General features: G+C 42.7%; 1 protein-coding gene and 1 long non-coding RNA gene across 6 annotated transcripts in view; one reads left to right on the top strand and one right to left on the bottom strand.

Annotated features, from left to right (window-relative positions):
* ITSN1 (intersectin 1) overlaps window positions 1–21,979 on the bottom strand; it is a 227,687-nt gene that overhangs the window by 132,628 nt on the left and 73,080 nt on the right. For 4 of the 5 annotated variants that reach the window (XM_074970371.1, XM_074970381.1, XM_074970391.1 and 1 more), the window contains exons 6-11: window positions 18,596–18,775; window positions 17,794–17,887; window positions 13,166–13,266; window positions 10,887–10,950; window positions 2,756–2,893; window positions 1,914–2,029 (exon numbers count right to left, since the gene is read on the bottom strand). In XM_074970371.1, coding sequence (XP_074826472.1) covers window positions 1,914–2,029; window positions 2,756–2,893; window positions 10,887–10,950; window positions 13,166–13,266; window positions 17,794–17,887; window positions 18,596–18,775 — 693 coding nt within the window. The remainder of the gene's footprint in view (window positions 1–1,913; window positions 2,030–2,755; window positions 2,894–10,886; window positions 10,951–13,165; window positions 13,267–17,793; window positions 17,888–18,595; window positions 18,776–21,979) is intronic. The other variant, XM_074970401.1, reaches the window with a different exon arrangement.
* Window positions 1–21,979, top strand: part of LOC141997908 (uncharacterized) — an 85,445-nt gene that overhangs the window by 14,827 nt on the left and 48,639 nt on the right. The window lies entirely within an intron of this gene.

Here is a 21,979-nt window from a genome sequence, read left to right on the forward strand (position 1 = left end):
ACCAAGCAACCAACCAAAAAGACTATGAAAACAGTTTGCTACATGCAACCAGTGTCCAACAGTATTCCAACCTCGTTCTCAACTACGGATAAGCAGAACTGTAATGAATACTTCTTGATGTTGTCACTGGCGCTCATATTGCCATCTCCACCAAAGCCCTCATCCTTACTTGAAGGATGAATTCCAGGCCTACCCTTTTGGCTCCTCTGTGCCACAAGCCCAGCTTCTATCCAGATGTGTATGCTGGAGTTTAGGCAGTCCATTCCCCCCCATCTTGCATACTCTAGGATTTGGAGCCCCTCAACATACATGAATTGTATCCTATCAAGTGTGTGTTGTTCACTGAGAACCAAAAGTCCAAGTTTTAGTTTAGTAAAAGCTATGACTTTCCAAGGAGATTAGAAACCACTGCCATGTAGCACCACTGAGGTGGAAGCTAACTTATTACAAAGCCAAGAAAGTGCAGGCTATGATTCATTAATTTATTGAGGAAAACTTCTGAAAAACTGTCCAGTTGAATCCAGGCAGTGAAGAGCACAATTCTTAAACTACTGTCCTCACCTTGAGCCTCACATTTAATCACTTAATATATTCACTGATTATCATTTTATTTACAGCACTTCATTTATAATAGAGCAGACACAGAAAGAGGTAAGTTAAGTTTGAGATGCAGTATAACAGCTTAAGAGCAATTTAACTGCAGTTACAAAGGTATTTTTTCTGTGAGCTACATACTGCATGATTTCAAGATATTTTTCTGATAAAACAACACTAAGACATGAGTGAAAATACGACACCAAGCTTTGGGTTTGGTTCAGTCACTAATTGCCTCAGGGTTAGGCTAGTGATAACACATCTGACACAAGACATCAGTTTGAGGATTCAAGTTAGATCTCTCACTCCAGGATTGGCACTACCTCGAGGCACAGCACAGGAAGCCTGTTGAGGGGGTGGCAATACCCCACATCATTCTACCAGGGCCACCATCTTGCTGCCACAGAGTGGTATAGAGTAGATTCATTGAGGTAATTTAGCTGAGTGCAGTCCTCCTTTGTCAGAGGGGCATTCGGGCAGATGTGCAGTTCATAGTGAAGAAAACGGAGTACACTTTGGATGGGTGGAAACAAGTTTTGTTTCTCTAGTTCTCTGAAAGAATGCAGTGAACATTTCAACTAGAAATATGCTCTAAAAACTCATCATGCAGGATAAGCCCCGCTGGCTGCTGGTTGTTACTATTGCTTCACACCAACAACTAAGTATCAACCCAATCATAAGCCAAGAATTCCTCAATAAAGTTTTAGATGTTTTAATATCAGAAGCCATTTAGTTAATGTTCAGAAAACTTGATACCTTCTTAAACAGAACTGATTAAAAATGTATAAAAGCATAAAGTACACAGATTACAATAAAATAGACTTGTATATACACACTATGGTCCTGATCCTCCACACAGGCCAAAATGCACTCGGTGCAAGTTGGGGGGGTGGGGGGTCAAAAGTAACATTATACCACTATTGCAGTAGCCCCAGTCTGGGCCTACCAGCCATCAGTGCGAGATAAAGTGGTGTGAAAACTGTTCCCATGTCTGCTGACAATGGCCCACAGAAGCCATTTCAGAAACTGGGAATCAGTTGGACACAGCAACATCTCAGCCATGCTTCTCGCATCACAATGTAACCTTAACAAAAAAATCTTAATGTTATTAATATATGTGAGCAGCTGATAGTGCTTTCTGCTTTAACAGGACAGAGCATATCTAAACTTACACTCACTCATGTGAAGAAGAGCTCTGTGTAGCTCAAAAATTTGTCTCTGACCAACTAAGTTGGTCCAATTAAAGATATTACCTCACCCACCTTGTCTCTGATATCCTGGGACCAAGACAGCTACAACAACACTGCAGACTCCTTTACCTGGCAATTTCTTTTCCAGTTGTTGCTGTTCTTCTTCCAACACTGGTTCTTCTGGCAACCTTTGGTCTACAGATACTGAGCTTATCACAGAGATGCCACTGCCAGAGCGTACTCTTCTGCCAATTAAAAATAGTTATAAATTGTGTAAACCAATTATGGCCAAAATGTTTGACAACTATGGTCTAGGCAAGAGCTCAAGAAGCAAGAAAATACAGAAGCTCAAAGTTTAATTAAAAAAACACTGTGTGCAATAAGTTATGAATCGCTATCTGCAAGATTAAATTTCAAGTTCCTGAGACAGTGAACATAAGTAAAGGTGCCGTCTCACTGCAATTTTGCCTTGGAAAAGGAAAATGGAAAAGAAGTAGAGTAACTCAGTGTTTGGAATCCATAAATACTACTGGACCACAAACCAGAATTTACTATAGTAGAAGTTCAGGGCAAGTTTTGAATTCTCACATATCTCCTTGTGGTGCAGTAAAAGGGAGGGTAATATTGGGTAGCTGAATTACAATAGATTTTAGTTCAAATTGCTTTAGTTCTCAGTTTATTTTCCTAAAATTCACTTATTGACAAGAACTGTACTCTTAAAGTAACTTCTTGTGATGGAGCGTCTTCATTTGCCAGTAACCAATAATAAAAGCTACAGCAGACATTTCCCCAGTGAGAGAGTACTGCATGCTGCCTGTGCAATGCAGAGATAATGGGCTAAGTAGCAGCTTTTTCCAGCCTCTTATCCTTGACTTCCACACAACTGAACAGAAAGATCAAAATAGGTTTCTCAAACAAAGCCAAGATTAAGTAGTTTAGGAATGAAATTGCACAATTTATAACCATTTTACCTAAATGAAGGTGGAATATATTCTGGAGGCAGTACAGGTGGCAACGGTTGGCCAGACATGGCCACATCAATTAAGTGCATAGCCAGAATAAACTCTTCTGCTGTAAGTTTTCCATCTTGGTCAATATCTGAAAGATTCCTGTTTAATGAAAAGACCCAAATAAATCAGTTTTAAAATAATTTTTAAACTCAAATACTGGTTAAGTGGCATGGTTTCTATATTATCAGTTCACAAGTGATTCATTTTTTCTTATTTCTATTGTTAGACAATTGACAACAATTTCCCCCCATTTAAGTTTAAAATATCTTATGGCTGGGCTGAAATCAAGTGTGCCACCCCTCTTCCCCCAATTTATAATCTCTGCATCCACATCTGGTCCATGGTTTCTACTCCTTCAGGCCTAGAATTGCCGATGCACCCACTACAAGAGGCAAGATTGGCAGGTAGAGTCTTGTTCCTCCCACAAATATCCACTGCACAATGCAGTGCAGCGAGGGTCAGATTGGACTTGTTTATGGTGGTTTGGCACACCAGCACTTTTTCCTGGAGGCTGCTACCATGTTCTTGGAATTTAAGCTTTCATTTAAAAGAAGTTAAGATCCAGCACTGACAAATGCAAAGAAAACTTGAATGTTAACCAAGTATAAACCAAGGCAATGATGTCTGATGATGGCCTAAACCAGTTCTGACATGACTGTGAAATGTCTTTATTCATATTAACAGTTTAAATTTTCATCATTAGATTTCAGAGTTGTAGCTTCATCAGTTATTGGATGCTGATTCAAAGCATACAGGCAAGGCTCATATTGCAGAGATCTTTGAGAATGGAGTGTTGTGGACATCTCAAGTGCAAAAGGTTTTATTTGTGGGCAGAATTTGGAAGACCAGTAACCTATTCCTCCCTCCCCCACCCACCACTGATCCATGTCTGTGCCACTGATCTCCTTAGTGGGGCCATCGCCAGCATGGGCTCACAAATGCTGTCTCCTGCACGCAACCACACTGGTTCTACTTCCAGAGGATAAGCCTCAGGGAAGTGAGCAAGATCACCTCCCTCATGGAGTGCAAGTCTCTCCTTTCATCTATGGGTGCTCCCCTGTAGGTGTGGCAGCACCCCCTGCACCTGGGATTAGAGATCTTCATCAGCAGTGCCTGTTGGACTGCACATGCACACTGTGAGTGGGACATATATATAGCACTGTGCGGCCTGATCACCCCCGAGTTCCTTCTCTGTTGCAGAGCTTATCTTTCAGCTCTGAAGCAAAGAGGAGAAGGATGGGGAGTGGAGCACCCACAGGGACACATCTCAAAGAACCTCAGATACTGCACAGAGGTGAGTAACCTTCTCTTCAAATGATGTCCCTATGGGTGCTCCACTGTAGGTGATTATAAAGCAGTATCCCCAGTTGGAAAGCTGGAGCTTTGGAGTGGCATTTACTGTGGATGATAGGCCAGCATGTCCTAGAAGAGTATCTGATGCGGCGTCCTGAGTAACGGTGTAGTGATGGCTAAAAGTATCCGCTGACGTGCATGTGGCTACTTTGTTAAGAAAGGCGACCGAGTTGAAGAATGAGTGAGTGGAATGTGCTCTAGTTTCATGGGGAGGTTATTGATTGTGTAATTAGTAAGAAAGATGTATACACTGTGAGATCCACTTGGAAAGGCATTGCTTAGAAATGACTGCACCTTTCCATCTTTTGGCCATTATGAGGAATAAACGGGGTGATTTCCTGAAAGGTTTAGTTCTGACCAGGTAGAAAGCTATTGCTCATCTGATGTCCAGGGTATACAATGTTGCCTCCTGTTGGTTGCTGGGTGGCATTGGAAAGAAGCAGGGAAGGTGGATAGGTTGGTTTAGATGGTACCTCAGATAAAAATTTTGGATGTGGGTGTAGCGTAACTTTGTCTTTAAAAAAATTTCACCAATCCACCAGGCAGAGGTGATAACAAAAAATACTGTTCTTGTATGATAAATGAACATAGAAGCAAGTTGTCATTGGTTTGAATGGAGGTCTAGTGACCAGAGTCCCAAGCCAGGGTTGGAGACCATACGTGAGGGGAAAGATTTTGGAGTCCCTTCAGGAATCATTTAATGAGCGGGTGGGTGAAGATGGAGTGGCCGTCTATCTCGCAGTGAAAGGTTGGGAAGGCTGCCAAATGCACACCTATGGAGCTTGTGGATAACCCCAATCTTTTAAAGGTACAAAACATAGTCCAGGATAAGTGGTAATGGAGCGCTCAGTGCCTCAACCTAATGGGAGGTGCACCAGGATTGAATTCTAGTCCATGTGTGGAGGTAAGTGCGTCTAGTCATATTGCGCCTGCTGTTCGAAAGTACATGTTTAACTGCTTCCAAAGAGGTTATTTCTGAATCCCGGAACCATGGAGGAGCCGTGTGTTCAGTGAGAGTAGCTGTGGATTGGGATGGAGGATGCAACCCTCATCCTGTGAAAGAAGTCACTGAGTTGGACACAGAGTGGTTGGAGGGCATACTGTCATGCAAATGAGGTAAGTATACCAGATCTGGGGTGGCCATGTCGGAGCTATACGCATGATTCTGGCTCTGTCCCCTTGGTTCTTGTGGAGTACTCTGAACAGAAGGGAGAAGGGAGGGAAGGCACAGAGTACCAGTGTATCCCATGTGATAAGGAATGCATCTTCGACCCCATCTTGAGCAAAACTGAGGGCAGTGGGAGTTCGCTGGTGTGGCCAAGAGGCCTATGGAGGGTAATCCCCAGTGGTTGAGGATGTGCTGAAGGACTCACGTATCTAGTTCCCATGTGTGACTGTGGGAGAATCTCCTGCTCAGTGAGTCTGCAGTGGTGTTCTGGTGTCCAGGGAGGCATACAGCTATGATAGTGATGCAGTGTTGGATACACCAGTTCCAAAATTTCAATGCCTCTAAGCGTAGAGAGGGATCTCCCTCAACCTTGCCTGTTGATGTAGATCATGCAGACCATATTGTCAGTCATGACTCTGATAGCACATCACACTATTAGTGGGAGAAAACATCAGCAGGCACTGCAGACTGTTCATAACTCGAGGACGTTGATGTGTAGGGTGGATTTGGTTAAGGACCATCTGTCCTGCACTGTGTGAGTGTGAAGGTGTACTCCCCAATCAGTTAAGGAGTCGGTTGTTAGAATCATGGACAGCGCTGATTGAAGGAAAGGTACCCCAACACAGACGTTTTTGGTCTGTGTCCACCAGACTAGTCGGTCCTTGACCTTCATAGGTATGGATAGGAGATGGATAGGAGTTTGTGAAGGATGTGTCTGTGAGGTACAAAGACTATGTAGCTACACCTGGAGATATAACACATGTGTACTTTACTAGGAAGACGGCTGCTCCCATGTGGCCAAGTAGTTGGAGACATGCCCTGGCTGAGATCTGGGGACAGGTTCTCACCGTGAATACAAGATCAACCATAACTAAAAATCTGTGAGCTGGGAGGAAGGCTCTGGCTTGTATGGCATCCAATTGTGCCTCGCTAAACTACAGGTGTTGCACCAATGTTAGTGTAGATTTCTCCAGGTTTATGTGAAGGCTGAGGCTCAAGAAAAGGTCCATTGTCATTCAGACATTGTAAAGAGCAGTCATCTAAATATGGAAAGATGATAACGCCTTCTTTGTGTAGATACGCAGCCACTACCACAAGGACTTTGGAGAACACATTAGGTGCTGTCAAGAGTTTGAAGAGCAATACTTTGTCACGGGTATTTTTAGTAAAAGTCATGGACAGGTCACAGGCAGTAAAAAAATTCATGGCCTGTGACCTATCCATGACTTAAATACCTGTGACTAAATCTTGGGGAGGGTGAGAGGGCATGAGAGGGAGGGAGGTACTGCTGCTGGGACAGGGTGGCGCCTGGGGTCAGCGGCATCACTGCCAGGGCTAGCAGACCCTGGGGTCAGCCACACTGGCCACTGGAGAAGTTACGGAGGTCGTGGAAAGTCACGGAACCCGTGACTTCTGCAACCTCCGTGACAGACACTGAGCCCTAGTAATCAGTCCGCAGGATGAATTGGAGAAACCGTGTGTGGGCAGGGTAAATTGTGACGTGAAAGTATGAGTCTTGGAGGTTAAGGAACAAGAACCAGTCCCTGTGTTCAAGTGCTGGGATAATGGTAGAACAGATAACCACCTTGAAGCACTGCAGTTTGACTAACTCATTTAGGTTTCGAAGGTCTAGGATTGGTCTCCATCCGCCAGATTTCTTTTGGATCAAAATATAATGGGAACAAAAACTCTTCCCTCTATGCTGGGATGGGACCGGCTCTATGGCTCCCAGTTGCAGAAGGTGATTTCTTCTCGTAGAAGGCGTTCGTGAGAAGGGTCCCTGAAGAGGGACGGGAAGTGGGGGGGGGGGGGGTAGATAGGAAAGGAATGGAGTATCCTTCCTTGATTATCCCTAGAACCCACTTGTCTGAGGTAAGTAGCTGCCATGATGGAAAAAAAGGGGATAGAATATCGCCAAACTGGTGGGATGTTGGAGATGGTTGTTTTCACTGGAATAGGGGGAGGCTTCTCAGTGCCTCGAACACACCTTCAAAATTGTTGTTGGGCCAAAGGTATGTGAGAGGTTGCCCCTTGAGGAGTCATGTCTGTGCTTGGTAGGGGGCTTCTGTTGACAGTGTTGAGTATCACACTGTTGTTGGGGGGTGTATTGCTGTGGTCGGGATCATGGAGGAAGTTGGTATTTCCCTGAGTGTCTTTTTGGCACTGGTGAGTAAATGCCAAGAGAGCAGAGAGTTGCTTAAGAGTCCTTAAGGAAGTGTAGGGACTCATCATACACTCCGCAAATAATTTGGGGCCCTCAAAGGGTAGGTCCTCGACAGTGGCTTGTACCTCCTTAGGAACGTCGGAGAGGTGTGGCTATGATGCCTGCCTCATGACTACGGCAGTCATGATGGAATGGGCAGTGGTATCCATAGAGTCCAAGGGGGCTTGTAAAGCCATACAGGCCAAGATGTGTCCTTTGGATACAAGTGCCTGGAATTGCTCTTTTTTGCCATCAGGAAGGTCTTAGCAGAGTTCCTGTATTTTGGAATAGTTGAGATAATCGTATTTGGCCATGAGAGCCTCGTAGTTGGATATCCGGAATTGGAGCGTAGCAGATAAATAAGCTGTGCGTCCACAGATCCAATTGCTTCCAGTCTGTCATGAGCAGTGGATTGAGGTTGGTATTGGTGTCCCTTTTTGTGTACAGCATAGACAAAGAAGGAATTTGGAGTGGGGTGAGAAAAAAGATTCCATGTCATTTGCAGGAATGTAATTTTTTTTGTCTGCCTGCTTTCAGATTGGTGGGATAGACACTGGGGTCTGCAGAGCACCTTGGCGGGATCGAGAAGGGCCTCATTGACAGGAAGGGCTACTTTGGAGGATGAGGATGCGTGCAGGATGTCGAGGAGTTTACGCTGTTGTTCTTTGGCTTCCTCCAAATGAATCTAGAGGGAGTCTGCAATCCTGTGAAACAACTCCTGAAAGCGTTTGAAGTCATTTGCTGCAGTAGGGGGTGGAGGCATGATAGCCTCATCGGGGGAAGAAGAGAAGCAGTGGAGTGGTGGCGGAACTTCCCCCTCTTGGTGTTCCTCCTTGTCTGCTATGGGGAAAGGTTAAGCCTCTGGTGGTCAAGAGACCGATGGAGATGGTGAATGTGTAGACCTCTGGCTTTGCTGTATGGGAGGCTTCCCGAACTGTGCCCTGCCCAAGGATCCCGTATGGCCAATGTGGAGGGAGCAGCACGTGGGGTTAAATCCATGGCAGTCCATACCAGGGCCCTGGTCTTGTTGTGGATAGTGAGGACATGTAGAGGATGCATCTTGTGCCTGTCCCAAGTAAGAGGGTGGGACAAAGTACTCCTCCTCCTCTGCATCGCTGGGAAAGGGCGGTGCCATCCTCAGAGGGGAAAGGGAACAATGCTGTGATTCTGGAGAGGAGGATGGAAGTGGAGGGAGATTGTGTCTGAGTAGTGGTGACTCAGGAGGCTCAGATACAAGCAGATCCTTGGGGTTCCTTGGGGTTTCTGAACTCCTGGGGAGGAGACTTCTTGGCAACCAGTGAAGTAATAAAGAAGTGATTTTATACTGCCTTGGTAAATTTAAGTATTGAAAATATCCACCAGCTTTGGGGATTATCTACCCCATTCTTTGCAGTTCACCCTAACTGAGTGACCTCTGCTGGCCTCCACTGGGACCCCAGTCACAGCTAGTGATGTTCTGGATTATTAGGTTGCCATTGTTTCTTATAGCAACTTTGTTAGGAAACAAAAGAGAAGAGGCTACTGTAAGTCCTGAATAATATCTAAGCCAAACCCTATAAAGCAAGTATGGCAGAGCCACTATGCAACAATGACAATAAATATAGTTGACATCCTAGCACAGGGGAAATCATGTGGTAGTGCTGTAGTGAGACACTGAATTTTAAGCAGAGATTTAAGACACTGAATTTCAAGAGAGGAAGTTAATTAGAAATAGGCAGCAGAGAGCAATTAATCCGTTAAAATACACAAAAGTGGCATGGAGGCCATTTCAAACATCACAGAAGGTGACCCTGAACAATCAGGAACCAAAATACCAGAAGAGTAGTAAAAAGGCAAATAAATAAATACTAAAGCCACTATGCAGTTACACAGCAAGGTACAAGAGATTACTCAGGCTGAAGGAGAAATGAGAGACCTGGTTGGTTATGTTAATAGAAGGCAATCTACTTTGGCAGATAAGAATGCGGAGATAAAAAACAAAGGACACTCCTTTAAAGCACATCAAAGAGAAGAAACTCAAAGAGTTAATGACAGGTTTCAGAGTAACAGCCGTGTTAGTCCGTATTTGCAAAAAGAAAAAGGAGTACTTGTGGCACCTTAGAGACTAACCAATTTATTTGAGCATAAGCTTTCGTGAGCTACAGCTCACTTCATCGGATGCATACTGCGGAAAGTACAAAAGATCTTTTTATACACACAAACCATGAAAAAATGGGTGTTTACCACTACAAAAGGTTTTCTCTCCCCCCACCCCACTCTCCTGCTGGTAATAGCTTATCTAAAGTGATCACTCTCCTTACAATGTGTATGATAATCAAGGTGGGCCATCTCCAGCACAAATCCAGGGTTTAACAAGAACGTCTGGGGGGAGGACGGGTAGGAAAAAACAAGGGGAAATAGGTTACCTTGCATAATGACTTAGCCACTCCCAGTCTCTATTCAAGCCTAAGTTAATAGTATCCAGTTTGCAAATGAATTCCAATTCAACAGTTTCTCGCTGGAGTCTAGTTTTGAAGTTTTTCTGTTGTAATATCGCAACTTTCATGTCTGTAATCGCGTGACCAGAGAGGTTGAAGTGTTCTCCAACTGGTTTATGAATGTTATAATTCTTGACATCTGATTTGTGTCCATTTATTCTTTTATGTAGAGACTGTCCAGTTTGACCAATGTACATGGCAGAGGGGCATTGATGGCACATATCACATTGGTGGATGTGATATATGCCATCTTCTGTACTTTCCACAGTATGCATCCGATGAAGTGAGCTGTAGCTCACGAAAGCTTATGCTCAAATAAATTGGTTAGTCTCTAAGGTGCCACAAGTACTCCTTTTCTTTTTTCAAAGAGTTAATACTTCTGCCAGGACACAACTAGGGATAAAGGACAATTTTAGGAGGCTACAGTTTTCTTTACTACACATTTTAAAAAAATACTTTTTTGTATTGAGTTTCGGGGTATAATTTCACTACAGGTAAGAGAAACAAAGTGGCTTTTTTACAAACAATTAAAAGACAAAACCAAGTAAAAATGTCAGATATGTTTTCAACCCACACAGAAGGTGAGGATTACTATAGGTATCTAAAGTAAAATAAACTTGAAGAGTTCCTTTTATGAACCATTTTTTATATTTTGTAAGAATTAGCTGACATTAGAAAAATTCAGTGGCAACTAATCTAATTCCTCTGATAATGCCCTTTATTAAATAGTAATGTTAATGTGTACAAGTGTGCAGTTTTAAATGTATATCTTGTGTAAAGAAAAAGACTGCAAAATTTAACAAGTTAGTGGGGGCGTGGGGGGGGAAGCGTATAATCCAGAGTGATAAGTACAGTTTCTGATTTGAGAAAAATTAAAGGAACTATCTTTACCATATTGTAGCCAACTGAGCCTGTGGTAAACTTGATTGCATAAGGATAGTTCTTGCTTGTGGACCTAACAAATTAGAACAAGGGTTAAGAAACAAACAAACTAAAAATCAGCGAACATTATTCTGGAGCAGAACTCAATTTTGAGGGGCTAACCTGAAAAATGTCAGTTCCCTATGTGTTAGAGCTGAACATACTACTGCTCAGAACAAACTGTCACGGTGCACAAGAGGGAAGTTATTTTAAAAGAATATCTAAGATTAAGGAATGCTGCTAGGGTTAATAATCCCACATTTGATGTACCCTTTCCCACTGCACAGGCAGTTTGCTATCATGATGGGGAAACTGTCTCTCATGAAAGGGGCACACAAAGCTTGACCCAGCCACCCATGCCCTTTGCAGGAGTCACAGTTTGCCACAACCAATTTCATACCTCGCAATAAACTCTTGGGATGACATAAGGGTGATGGAGGACTCCTGTACATGCTCAGTGCCTCCCCCATTTGGGGTGGGTTCTCTCTTGGGCAGAGGCAACTGTGTGTGTGGTCTGAAGAGAAAAGCTCCTCGTTGACAGCCTACAAGCCATGACAGCCTACCAGCCAGCTGATAGTGTTAATCACTACTCAACACTTTCACCCGCTTGGTAGGTTGTCAACAAGGAGTAATGGGGACAAGAAGAATTCCACAATTGTCAAAGGCTTTTCCTTTTTGGGTGGTCAGTGGAGATCAGGAGCCCTGTCCAACTACACCGGCAGGATAAGTTTCAAAAAGAAAATTAAGTAAGTTCTGGGGCATGGATCTCAGAGTCATAGTTAGAGTTTAAGGCCAGAAGGGATCACCCTTACAATAAATCAATCAGTGTGAAAGCAGGAGTGAGGAGAGGAAAAAATTAGCAAGAAGCTGATGGAAGTTGCAGGTGCCCAGTACCTCTCATAATCCTGTACCAGGGTGTAGGGAGCCTGGGTGGTTTCCCTCCAAACCAGAGGGTAAAGAGCCACTCTCCCAGCCTGAGTGGGTGGGGCCAGACCAAGCTTACTCCAACCCCTGGAAGGGGAGGGATGGAACAGGAAGTACAAAGGGCGGGGCCCTTAGCCCAGTCAGGGCAGCACCAGGGAGGGAGACAGACACAGGCTGCTGGCTGTTCCCTTCAGACCCTACTGCCGAGCTAGGGGAGGCCCTGGGCCAGGAGAAACCTGACCTGGAGGAAGGACTGGGGCTACCAGGACTGCCAGCTGCTGAGTACCTGGAGGAGCCAGGCAGTAACCCGGGCCAGTGTGAGCCTGACACGGAGGGGGAGCTGGAGCTGCCAGCAGCTGAATACCCTGACGAGCTGGAGGGACCAGAGGGACCTGCTCGAGAGACCGGGTAGGAAGTAGCCCAGGGGCAGAACTGCACAGTGCGGTGGGTCTATTTGGTCAGCGTGTTGCGGATGGCTCCCCGCTCACCCAGTGGCGGGACCCTCTCCTCCCGCCACTGTCAGGGCCCTGAGGTGGAACGCAGTGGAGTTGGGTGGGCCTGCATTCCCTTACCCCAGCCAACCCGCCTAGGGTAGCAGAATCCCGACAACGCCACAGACTCTTGCCAGCACTTCCCCTGCCTGAGGGGCGTGCCACAGATTCTTGCCGGCACACCTCCCTCCGCTAATTCCCTAGTGACAGAAAGGTGTGATCAAGGCCTGCTGGTGAGGCAGTAACTCTCCACCCCCCCCCCCCCACAGTGGCTCAGTGGACCAACTGAAGCCTGTCACACAGGGGCATTAGATGGCTTTTGAACTCCCTTCCCCAACCCTCGCCCATTTTACTAAGAGCCTGTCTACATAGGGAAGTTAACATGCAGCAAACTAGGGTGTGAATTTACGGTACACTAGCTACTCTGCACTATCTTCCCCAAGTCAACATTCTGCGCACTAAATGCGTTCTCGTGCAGGCTCTTTTAGTGCAGTCAGAATGTCCACTTGGGGAGATATGGCACACTAGCTACTCTGCCCTAAATTCACACCCTAGTTTGCTGCATTCTAACTTCCCTGTGTAGACAAGCCCTAAGTAGCAACCACTCACAAATGATCATATATTTGCTCTCAATTGTAATCAAAGGGCGGATGGAAAACAGTATTATAGAAAATAAGCTTTTTTCCCCCCATTTGGAAAGTTACTCATTTCAGGATGCGAACTCTGCTTTCACTCGCCTTCCATAATTCAAGCACCACATTAACAGACACATAATTGTCAAAGATCAATCAAATGGAAGCAAAAAAATAAAGAATATAAAAATTGTTCTAATACCTGTTAAGTGTCCACTCATAGTTTTGTCATGGCTATTGAACAGCTGCCTATATTTCAGTCTTGATGACTGAGGAACAGCCCATTCTGCTACAGGAGGCACACTGGAATTAGGAGAGAGAAAAAAATACTCATATGTTTCAAGCTACAGGAGGACAGATTGAAGTTCAAGTTTTACATCTGAATTTGTTCTTTCAACAATTTTTCCCAGCTCTTACTTCAAAAACATTACATACTATTGAAGTTGTGGTTGAGAACAGTTACCCAGTTCAGCATTTTAAAAGCATGTTTCTTATCCCAAATTAGGCCAAATATTCATCCTTGTCATAGATAGCTTTGCTTTTTCAGAAAGGTAGAAAAGTAAATAGTCTCAGTGCTTTGGAAGATCCAAAATATGCAAAAATCTTTGTTCAATTGTATGGTGGGAAACTCTCCATGTAGTTGGTAGAAACAGCATCTCATCTTATGCTAACCTTAACCAGGTGTCTTTCCAGCCTAGCAACCAACCAACCGGAGGCTGATAACAGAGCTGAAAAGAAACAAACAGAGCTAACGGAAAATACAAGTATTTTTAAATAGGTCAGCTATTTGCAGAGACAATTTCGCCATGCTAGCTGCCAATGTGTCTCAGTACTAAGAACTGGAGAGAGCAGGTATAGGAATGAAATGCTAGTTCAGTCTTCAGCCCCATTTAACCCTTGGTCCTCTATTAAGTCTGCCAAAACATGCCAGGACACTAGGACACAGTAAGAATTGGACTGAGACAATCCAATTTTTCACATAGGCCACTGAACAGATTGCATAGCAACTACTTTCCCTACTGAGCTGAGAAGGGCTGAAACCACTAAACCGGTAGTGACTCTTATATTCCATTCTAACATTGCCTGAGCCAGTCTGCATCCCTTATCTCCCCCCTCCCCCTTTCCTCACACTATATATTTATTTTAAATTGAAGTTGTTCAACTAGTAAGATCCTTTTAATCTTAAAGTACATCTTCTACATTTTGCACTGGAATACAAAATATTAATGTCTTAATTTAAGTATGAAAGGTGAATTAAAGATTTTTAAAACATTGACACTGAAAAGCCACCATATTTGTGTGCATTTGTCCTCCCCCCGCAATCTATTCCTGTTTATTCCCAGTATTGGATGGCTGTGATGACTGATATGGAGCTGCTATGTAATAATCTAAGAATACTAAGATATAATAATTTTATGAACACTGTATGTGAACTGGTCAGTGAAGTTATTGTATAACAAGTTATAAGATTTTCCTGTACTAATGCAGCTTAATAAGGGGTTGTGGGAAAAACAAGCCGGAAAGCAACACAATGGATCTAGACAAGTATCCTCCAAACAAACACTGAACAGTCAAAAAGGGAAGACTGCACGAGGTATCAGCTGTGAGAGGGTGTCAAAGGGGACAGGCTAACGCAGAGAGCAGATCTATGGAGGAAGTCTGAAGAAAAACGGACCTTTTCCTGCTCCCTGCAATGTTAAGCTTTAGAGAGGCAGCGACGTTTAGAGAATAGTTTATTGTTTTAAAATCTGTTCTCTAAAACATTTTGGTTCTAAGTAAGTAATACTTTGGTGACCAGTGGGTAGATAGCCTTCTTAAAGCACTGTCACTGTTCCCAGAGGGAACGGTACTGCAGGCACTGAAGATAAGTCAGGCCTGCTGAGATAATCATAACTGATCACAAAGAACGGCAGCCCAGAGCTCAAGTCTGAGAAAGTATGTCTACACTGCATTTTGGAGCCCATGGTGGGAAAAAGCACTACAGCACAGGTCAACAGATTCAGGCTAGAACTCTAAAAATTAGGGTTGTCAAATGATTAAAAAAAATTAATCATGATTAATCGTAGCTTTAATCGCACTGTTAAACAATAGAATACCATTTTATTTAAATGTTTTTGGATGTTTTCTACATTTTCAAATATATTGATTTCAACAACAACATGGAATACAAAGTATACAGTAGTCACTTTATATTTTTGTTTACAAATATTTGCACCTTACAAATGTTTTATTTTTTATTGCAGTTTTTTAAAAAAAAAAAATCTATGTAAAACTTTGGAGCCTACAAGTCCACTCAGTCCTACTTCTTGTTCAGCCAATTGCTCAGACAAACAAGTTTGTTTGTATTTATGGGAAATAATGCTGCCCGTTTCTTATTTACAATGTCACCTGAAAGTGAGAAGAGGCATTCACATGGCACTTTTGTAGCAGGCATTGCAAGGTATTTACATGCCCCGTTTACATGCTAAAACATTGGTATGCCCCTTCATGCTTCGGTCACCATTCCAGAGGACATGCTTCCATGATTATGACTATCGTTTAAAAAAAAATCCATTAATTAAATTTGTAACTGAACTCCTTGGGGGAGAACTGTATGTCTCCTGCTCCGTGGTTGTATCTGCATTCTGCCATATATTTCGTGTTATGGCAGTCCTGGATGACGACCCAGCAGATGTTCATTTTAAGAGCACTTTCATTGCAGACTTGACAAAACACAAAGATGGTACCAATATGAGATTTCTAAAGAGAGCTACAGCACTCTACCCAAGGTTTAAGAATCTGAAGTGCCTTCTAAAATCTGAGAGGGATGAGGTGTGGAATCTGATGTCAGAAGTCTTAGAAGAGCACCACTCTGATTTGGAAAACTACAGAACCTGAACAATCAAAAAACAAAATCAACCTGGTGGCATCTGACTTAGATGATGAAAAATGAACATGCATCAGTCCGCACTCCTTTGAATCGTTATCGAGCAGACCCAGTCATCAGCAGTGTGGACTTATAGGTGCTAAAGTTTTATGTTTTGTTTTTGAGTGCAGTTATGTAACAAACAAACAAATCTACATTTGTAAGTTGCACTTTCACGATAAAGAGATTGCAATATAGTACTTGTATAAAGTGAATTGGAAAATGCTATTTCTTTTATCATCTTTTACAGTGCAAATAATTATAATATAAAGTGACCACTGTACACTTTGTATTGTGTTGTAATTGAAATCAATATATTTGAAAATATTTAAAAAATCCAAAAATATTTAAAATAAGTTTAAATTGGTATTGTTTAACGGTGTGATTAAAACTGTGATCATAATTTTTTTGAATTGAGTTAACTCAAGAGATTAACTCAAAACAAATTAACTGCAATTAATTGACAGCCCTACTAAAAATGTTTTCTCATCAGAAAATGCCAATTCATCAAAACCAAAATTTTGTAGAACCATACCTGTTTAAATGATGGAATTTCTGATCAAAATGAGAGAACCCGATCACCTCAGAATAGCTAACAGCATGATGGTTAGGGCATTCTGTCTGACTCAGAGTGCAGATTTTAATCTGGGTCTCCCACATCCCAAGCGGCTGCCCTATTCGCTGGACTATAAAGTTAGTGTCTCTCTGGCCCAGTGAATACTTTTTATACACAGTGGAACAGCTCCAACAGGAGATATTCAGAGATATCGATCCCTGAATAGTCTGCCCACTGTCCTATTCTCCTTCACCTCAAAACTTCAAAAGGTCTCAGGCTCATTCCAATATGTAACAGGAAAATTTTTGAAATCTCAAAGGTTTTACAGGAAAGGAAAACCATATCCCACCCAGCTCTAGAAGAGACCAGAGAGTCAGAGGTGAAGTTTGCCTTATCACTGTGATAGCTGTCTTAAGGAATATCCAGTTCTTCTACCTAAGGAGTCCTGGATTTCAGTCCCTATGGAGCTAATCACTATTACTTCACACGGGTGAAAGCGGTACACTCCACTCCCCGTGTGGGGATTACAGCATACTGCTTCCACTGTGGTCCCAACAACACTCAGACAAAAAAAAGTTTGAGTTGCAAGGCATTTTTAAATCTCATTTACAGACAAGTAATAGTGACATTTAGCATCTAACACTGTGACACAAAAGAAACTTCCAAACACAATTTACCTGGAGAGCTAAGATTAAAAGCCAAACAAAATTTTAACACTTAAAAATGGTATGTGAAGCAGCAATTATTTTCTTCCCTGAAATCCACAGGGATTTGAACAACTGTTCAGTCCTCAACACTATACTGCAACTATTAGCTTCCCTCCCCCATCAAAGTTCTCTTTAAGTCAATATTTTATGTCTCCTTGGACCAGTCTTTTAATAAATTCTTACATATAACAAAAAAAAATAAAACCAAAAAACTTACAAGAAAGAGTTAGTCTCTGGACAGCACTCCCACATTTTAATAATTTACTTCTGAAACTACTTTTCTATTTTCTAAGAAAAATGTAAGTGTTATCTTTCTGCAGCACAAAAGGAGTGGCCTAGTGATATGAAACGAACCAGATTAGGCTCACTTTAGGCATGTACTTTTCTGTACACACTCAAAAGCTTCATGTTGTAATGTGACTTGAAACTTTTACAACAGTTAAAAATGCTATATTTCACTGGTTTGTAACTAATCTAGTATTTCACAATTAATGAAGATATTCTATAAAACCTTTGAAGTAATAACTTGACAAGACTTGATTTTCTGAATTACAGAAGTTAAGTTTAATGAAGAATGGTGTTAATCTATTAGAGTCTAAGGCAGTAGTGCCTGCTAGAGCATATTTCACATGTGCGTTCACACATACTCCACACTAACTTACCTAGCCACATCAAATGATTGTGCCTTTTGCAGTTTAGCGTTTAACTGTGACCCAGCTCCAGATCTACTAAAGGAAGAACTCTTTGGCAATGTGGCTGTAATAGTAAGAATAATCATAAAAGTAAATCTGAAACATATCTGTACAATTCATAATGATAGACAACTAACTGCTAACCCCACAAAACAAGTATTATAATTTTAAAATCAGTTTGGGGGTTTTTTAGACAATGTTCCCAATACAAAAAATAAATTAGTAACCTCTCTTCTGCCCCACAAAAAATAGCAACACACATCACCTTCATGACTTCCTGTGTTTGCATTCTTAATATAAATCTGGTTGATACGTTAAAAGAGCAGCTTACTTTATAAAATAAAAATTGGAATACTGCATATTCTGGTATTTTGAAAGTAATCTAAAGAACAGTATTATCTTAATGGTTACAAATAGGTAAGGAGTACCAATTTGTAGGTATCAATTCTGGATGATGGGCAAGCTAATTTAATTGTACTTTTACTAGAGTGCCAACATTTTGTTCACGGTGATTGTTGGTTTGTGTATAGAAATTCTGAAAAAAATCTAAGTAGTTTTAAAATATAATAAACCTAGATTCCTTCTACTGAAGGTTTAAGTTTTTTTTTAATCCTATTTGAATTAACCCAATTTAAGTGTATTCCCTAAATAAAGCAATTCTTTAAAATAATAACAGTTACTAATACCATATTCTCTCTTTTTGGATACAAAGAAAATTGCTCAACAATTTAACAGAAAAAAAGTAAATACATAGTGTCAGTATGCAGCATACCAGGATGAGCAAAAGCAGGCAGAGGTTGTATAACAGCAGGAGCTCCATTAGCCAGGGGAGGCACTGCTGCTTTAGGAACAGAAGATACTAAAGGTGGAGACATTCCTACTACTGGAATGGACGCCATTGGTACTGGGGCTACAGCTGTAAGAGATGGCATGCTGACAATGCCCCCAATACCTGCATACAAGAAAAAGTAGACATTTTTCCAATTTAGAATCATTCGTATCAGAAAATAATTTAAGGAGTTTGCAGACTGCAGAGTTATACAGCAGTAAACCTAGAATTAGACAGCAGGTTGAAGTGAGGATAAAGACTCCGAAAAACTCCAGGGTTACCAAGCTCTTAGTTAGTAATGGCAACATGAAATGGTTTAAGGAGAAGAACATAATATTTTATAGTGTATGTATATTACAGGATTATGTGACTGCAATGCTAACCAAAGAAATATAAGAGTTTGCTTTAGAAAATTTCTGGCACCTTAGAGACTAACATTTATTTGAGCATAAGCTTTCGAGAGCTACAGCTCACTTCATCAGATGCATGCAGTGGAAAATACAGTGGGGAGATTTTATATACACAGAGAACACAAACAATGGGTGTTACCATACACACTATCACAGGGCCTCTCCTTCTGCCCCTCCACCCCCACGAACATGATACAGTTCTGTGGTGACCTAGAATCTTATTTTCGACATCTCCGACTCAAGGAATATTTCCAACACACCTCTGAACAGCATACTAACCCACAGAGACCTTCCTACCAACACTACAAAAAGAAGGATTCTGAGTGGACTCCTCCTGAAGGTCGAATCAACAGACTGGACTTCTACATAGAGTGCTTCCGCCGACATGCACAGGCTGAAATTGTGGAAAAGCAGCATCACTTGCCCCATAACCTCAGCCATGCAGAACACAATGCTATCCACAGCCTCAAACAACTCTGACCTCATAATCAAAAAGGCTGACAAAGGAGGTGCTGTTGTCATCATGAATAGGTCGGAATATGAACAAAAGGCTGCTAGGCAGCTCTCCAACACCACATTCTACAAGCCATTACCCTCTGATCCCACTGAGGGTTACCAAAAGAAACTACAGCATTTGCTCAAGAAACTCCCTGAAAAAGCACAAGAACAAATCTGCACAGACACACCCCTAGAACCCCAAACAGGGGTATTCTATCTGCTACCCAAGATCCATAAACCTGGAAATCCTGGATGCCCCATCATCTCAGGCATTGGCACCCTGACAGCAGGATTGTCTGGCTATATAGACTCCCTCCTCAGGCCCTATGCTACCAGCACTCCTAGCTATCTTGGAGACACCACTGACTTCCTGAGGAAACTACCACCCATCGGTGATCTTCCTGAAAACACCATCCTGGCCACTATGGATGTAGAAGCCCTCTACACCAACATTACACACAAAGATGGACTACAAGTCGTCAGGAACAGTATCCCCGATAATGCCACGGCAAACCTGGAGGCTGAACTTTGTGACTTTGTCCTCACCCATAACTATTTCTCATTTGGGGACAATGTATACCTTCAAACCAGCGGCACTGCTATGGGTACCCGCATGGCCCCACAGTATCCCAACATTTTTATGGCTGACTTAGAACAACGCTTCCTCAGCTCTCATCCCCTAACGCCCCTACTCTACTTGAGCTATATTGATGACATCTTCATCATCTGGACCCATGGAAAAGAAGCCCTTGAGGAATTCCAGCATGATTTCAACAATTTCCATCCCACCATCAACCTCAGCCTGGACCAGTCCACACAAGAGATCCACTTCCTGGACACTACGGTGCTAATAAGCGACGGTCACATAAACACCACCCTATACCGGAAACCTACTGACCGCTATATTTACCTATATGCCTCCAGCTTTCATCCAGACCACACCATCCATTTTCGATAGCCAAGCTCTACGATACAACCGCATTTGCTGCAACCCCTCAGACAGAGACAAACAACTACAAGATCTCTATCAAGCGTTCTTACAACTACAGTACCCACCTGCTGAAGTGAAGAAACAGATTGACCGAGCCAGAAGAGTACCCAGAAGTCACCTACTACAGGACAGGCCCAACAAAGAAAATAACAGAACGCCACCAGCCATCACCCTCAGCCCCCGACTAAAACCTCTCCAGCGCATCATCCAGAATCCACAACCTATCCTGAAGGATGACCCATCACTCTCACAGATCTTGGGAGACAGGCCAGTCCTTCCTTACAGACAGCCCCCCAACCTGAAGCAAATACTCACCAGCAACCACACACCACACAACAGAACCACTAACCCAGGAACCTATCCTTGCAACAAAGCCTGTTGCCAACTGTGTCCACATATCTATTCAGGGGACACCATCATAGGGCCTAATCACATCAGCCACACTATCAGAGGCTGGTTCACCTGCACATCTACCATTGTGATATATGCCATCATGTGCCAGCAATGCCCCTCTGCCATGTACATTGGCCAAACCGGACAGTCTCTACGTAAAAGAATAAATGGACACAAATCAGACGTCAAGAATTATAACATTCAAAAACCCAGTCGGAGAACACTTCAATCTCTCTGGTTACTCGATTACAGACCTAAAAGTGGCCATTCTTCAACAAAAAAAAGCTTCAAAAACAAACAGACTCCAACGAGAGACTGCTGAATTGGAATTAATTTGCAAACTGGCCATCATTACATTAGGCTTGAATAAAGACTGGGAGTGGATGTGTCATTACACAAAGTCAAACTATTTCCCCATGACTATTTCTCCCCCCCCCCCCCCCCCCCCACTGTTCCTTACACGTTCTTGTCAACTGCTGGAAATGGCCCACCTTGATTATCACTACAAAAGGTTTTTTTCCTCTCCTGCTGGTAATAGCTCACCTTACCTGACACACTGTAACGAGAGTGATATGGTAACACCCGTTGTTTCATGTTCTCTGTGTATATAAAATCTCCCCACTGTATTTTCCACTGCATGCATCCGATGAAGTGAGCTGTAGCTCTCAAAGCTTATGCTTAAAGAAATTTGTTAGTCTCTAAGGTGCCACAAGTCCTCCTGTTCTTTTTGCGGATACAGACTAACACGGCTGCTCCTCTGAAACCTGCCTTTAGAAAACTGTTCACTGTGTGCTAGCTGAAGAGCAGCACTGTCAAACACTAGTGGGTAGAGAACCGAAAATCTACATTTAGCCACCGTCCAAAAAGAATGAGTTTCAGAACTGCTCGCAGCCTACTGCCAAAACAAAGCAATGCAAAGCTAGTAGGGTAAAGCACAGTAAGAAGATATTGTAGGTATGAGCACAGCTGCACAGATGACAAGTGGCGGTCAAGGAGATTCAACGATTCCACTGGGGAAAGGTGAGGCTACATGCA

The sequence above is a fragment of the Natator depressus genome, chromosome 1, assembly GCF_965152275.1.
Source record: "Natator depressus isolate rNatDep1 chromosome 1, rNatDep2.hap1, whole genome shotgun sequence".
Lineage (NCBI taxonomy): Eukaryota > Metazoa > Chordata > Testudines > Cheloniidae > Natator > Natator depressus.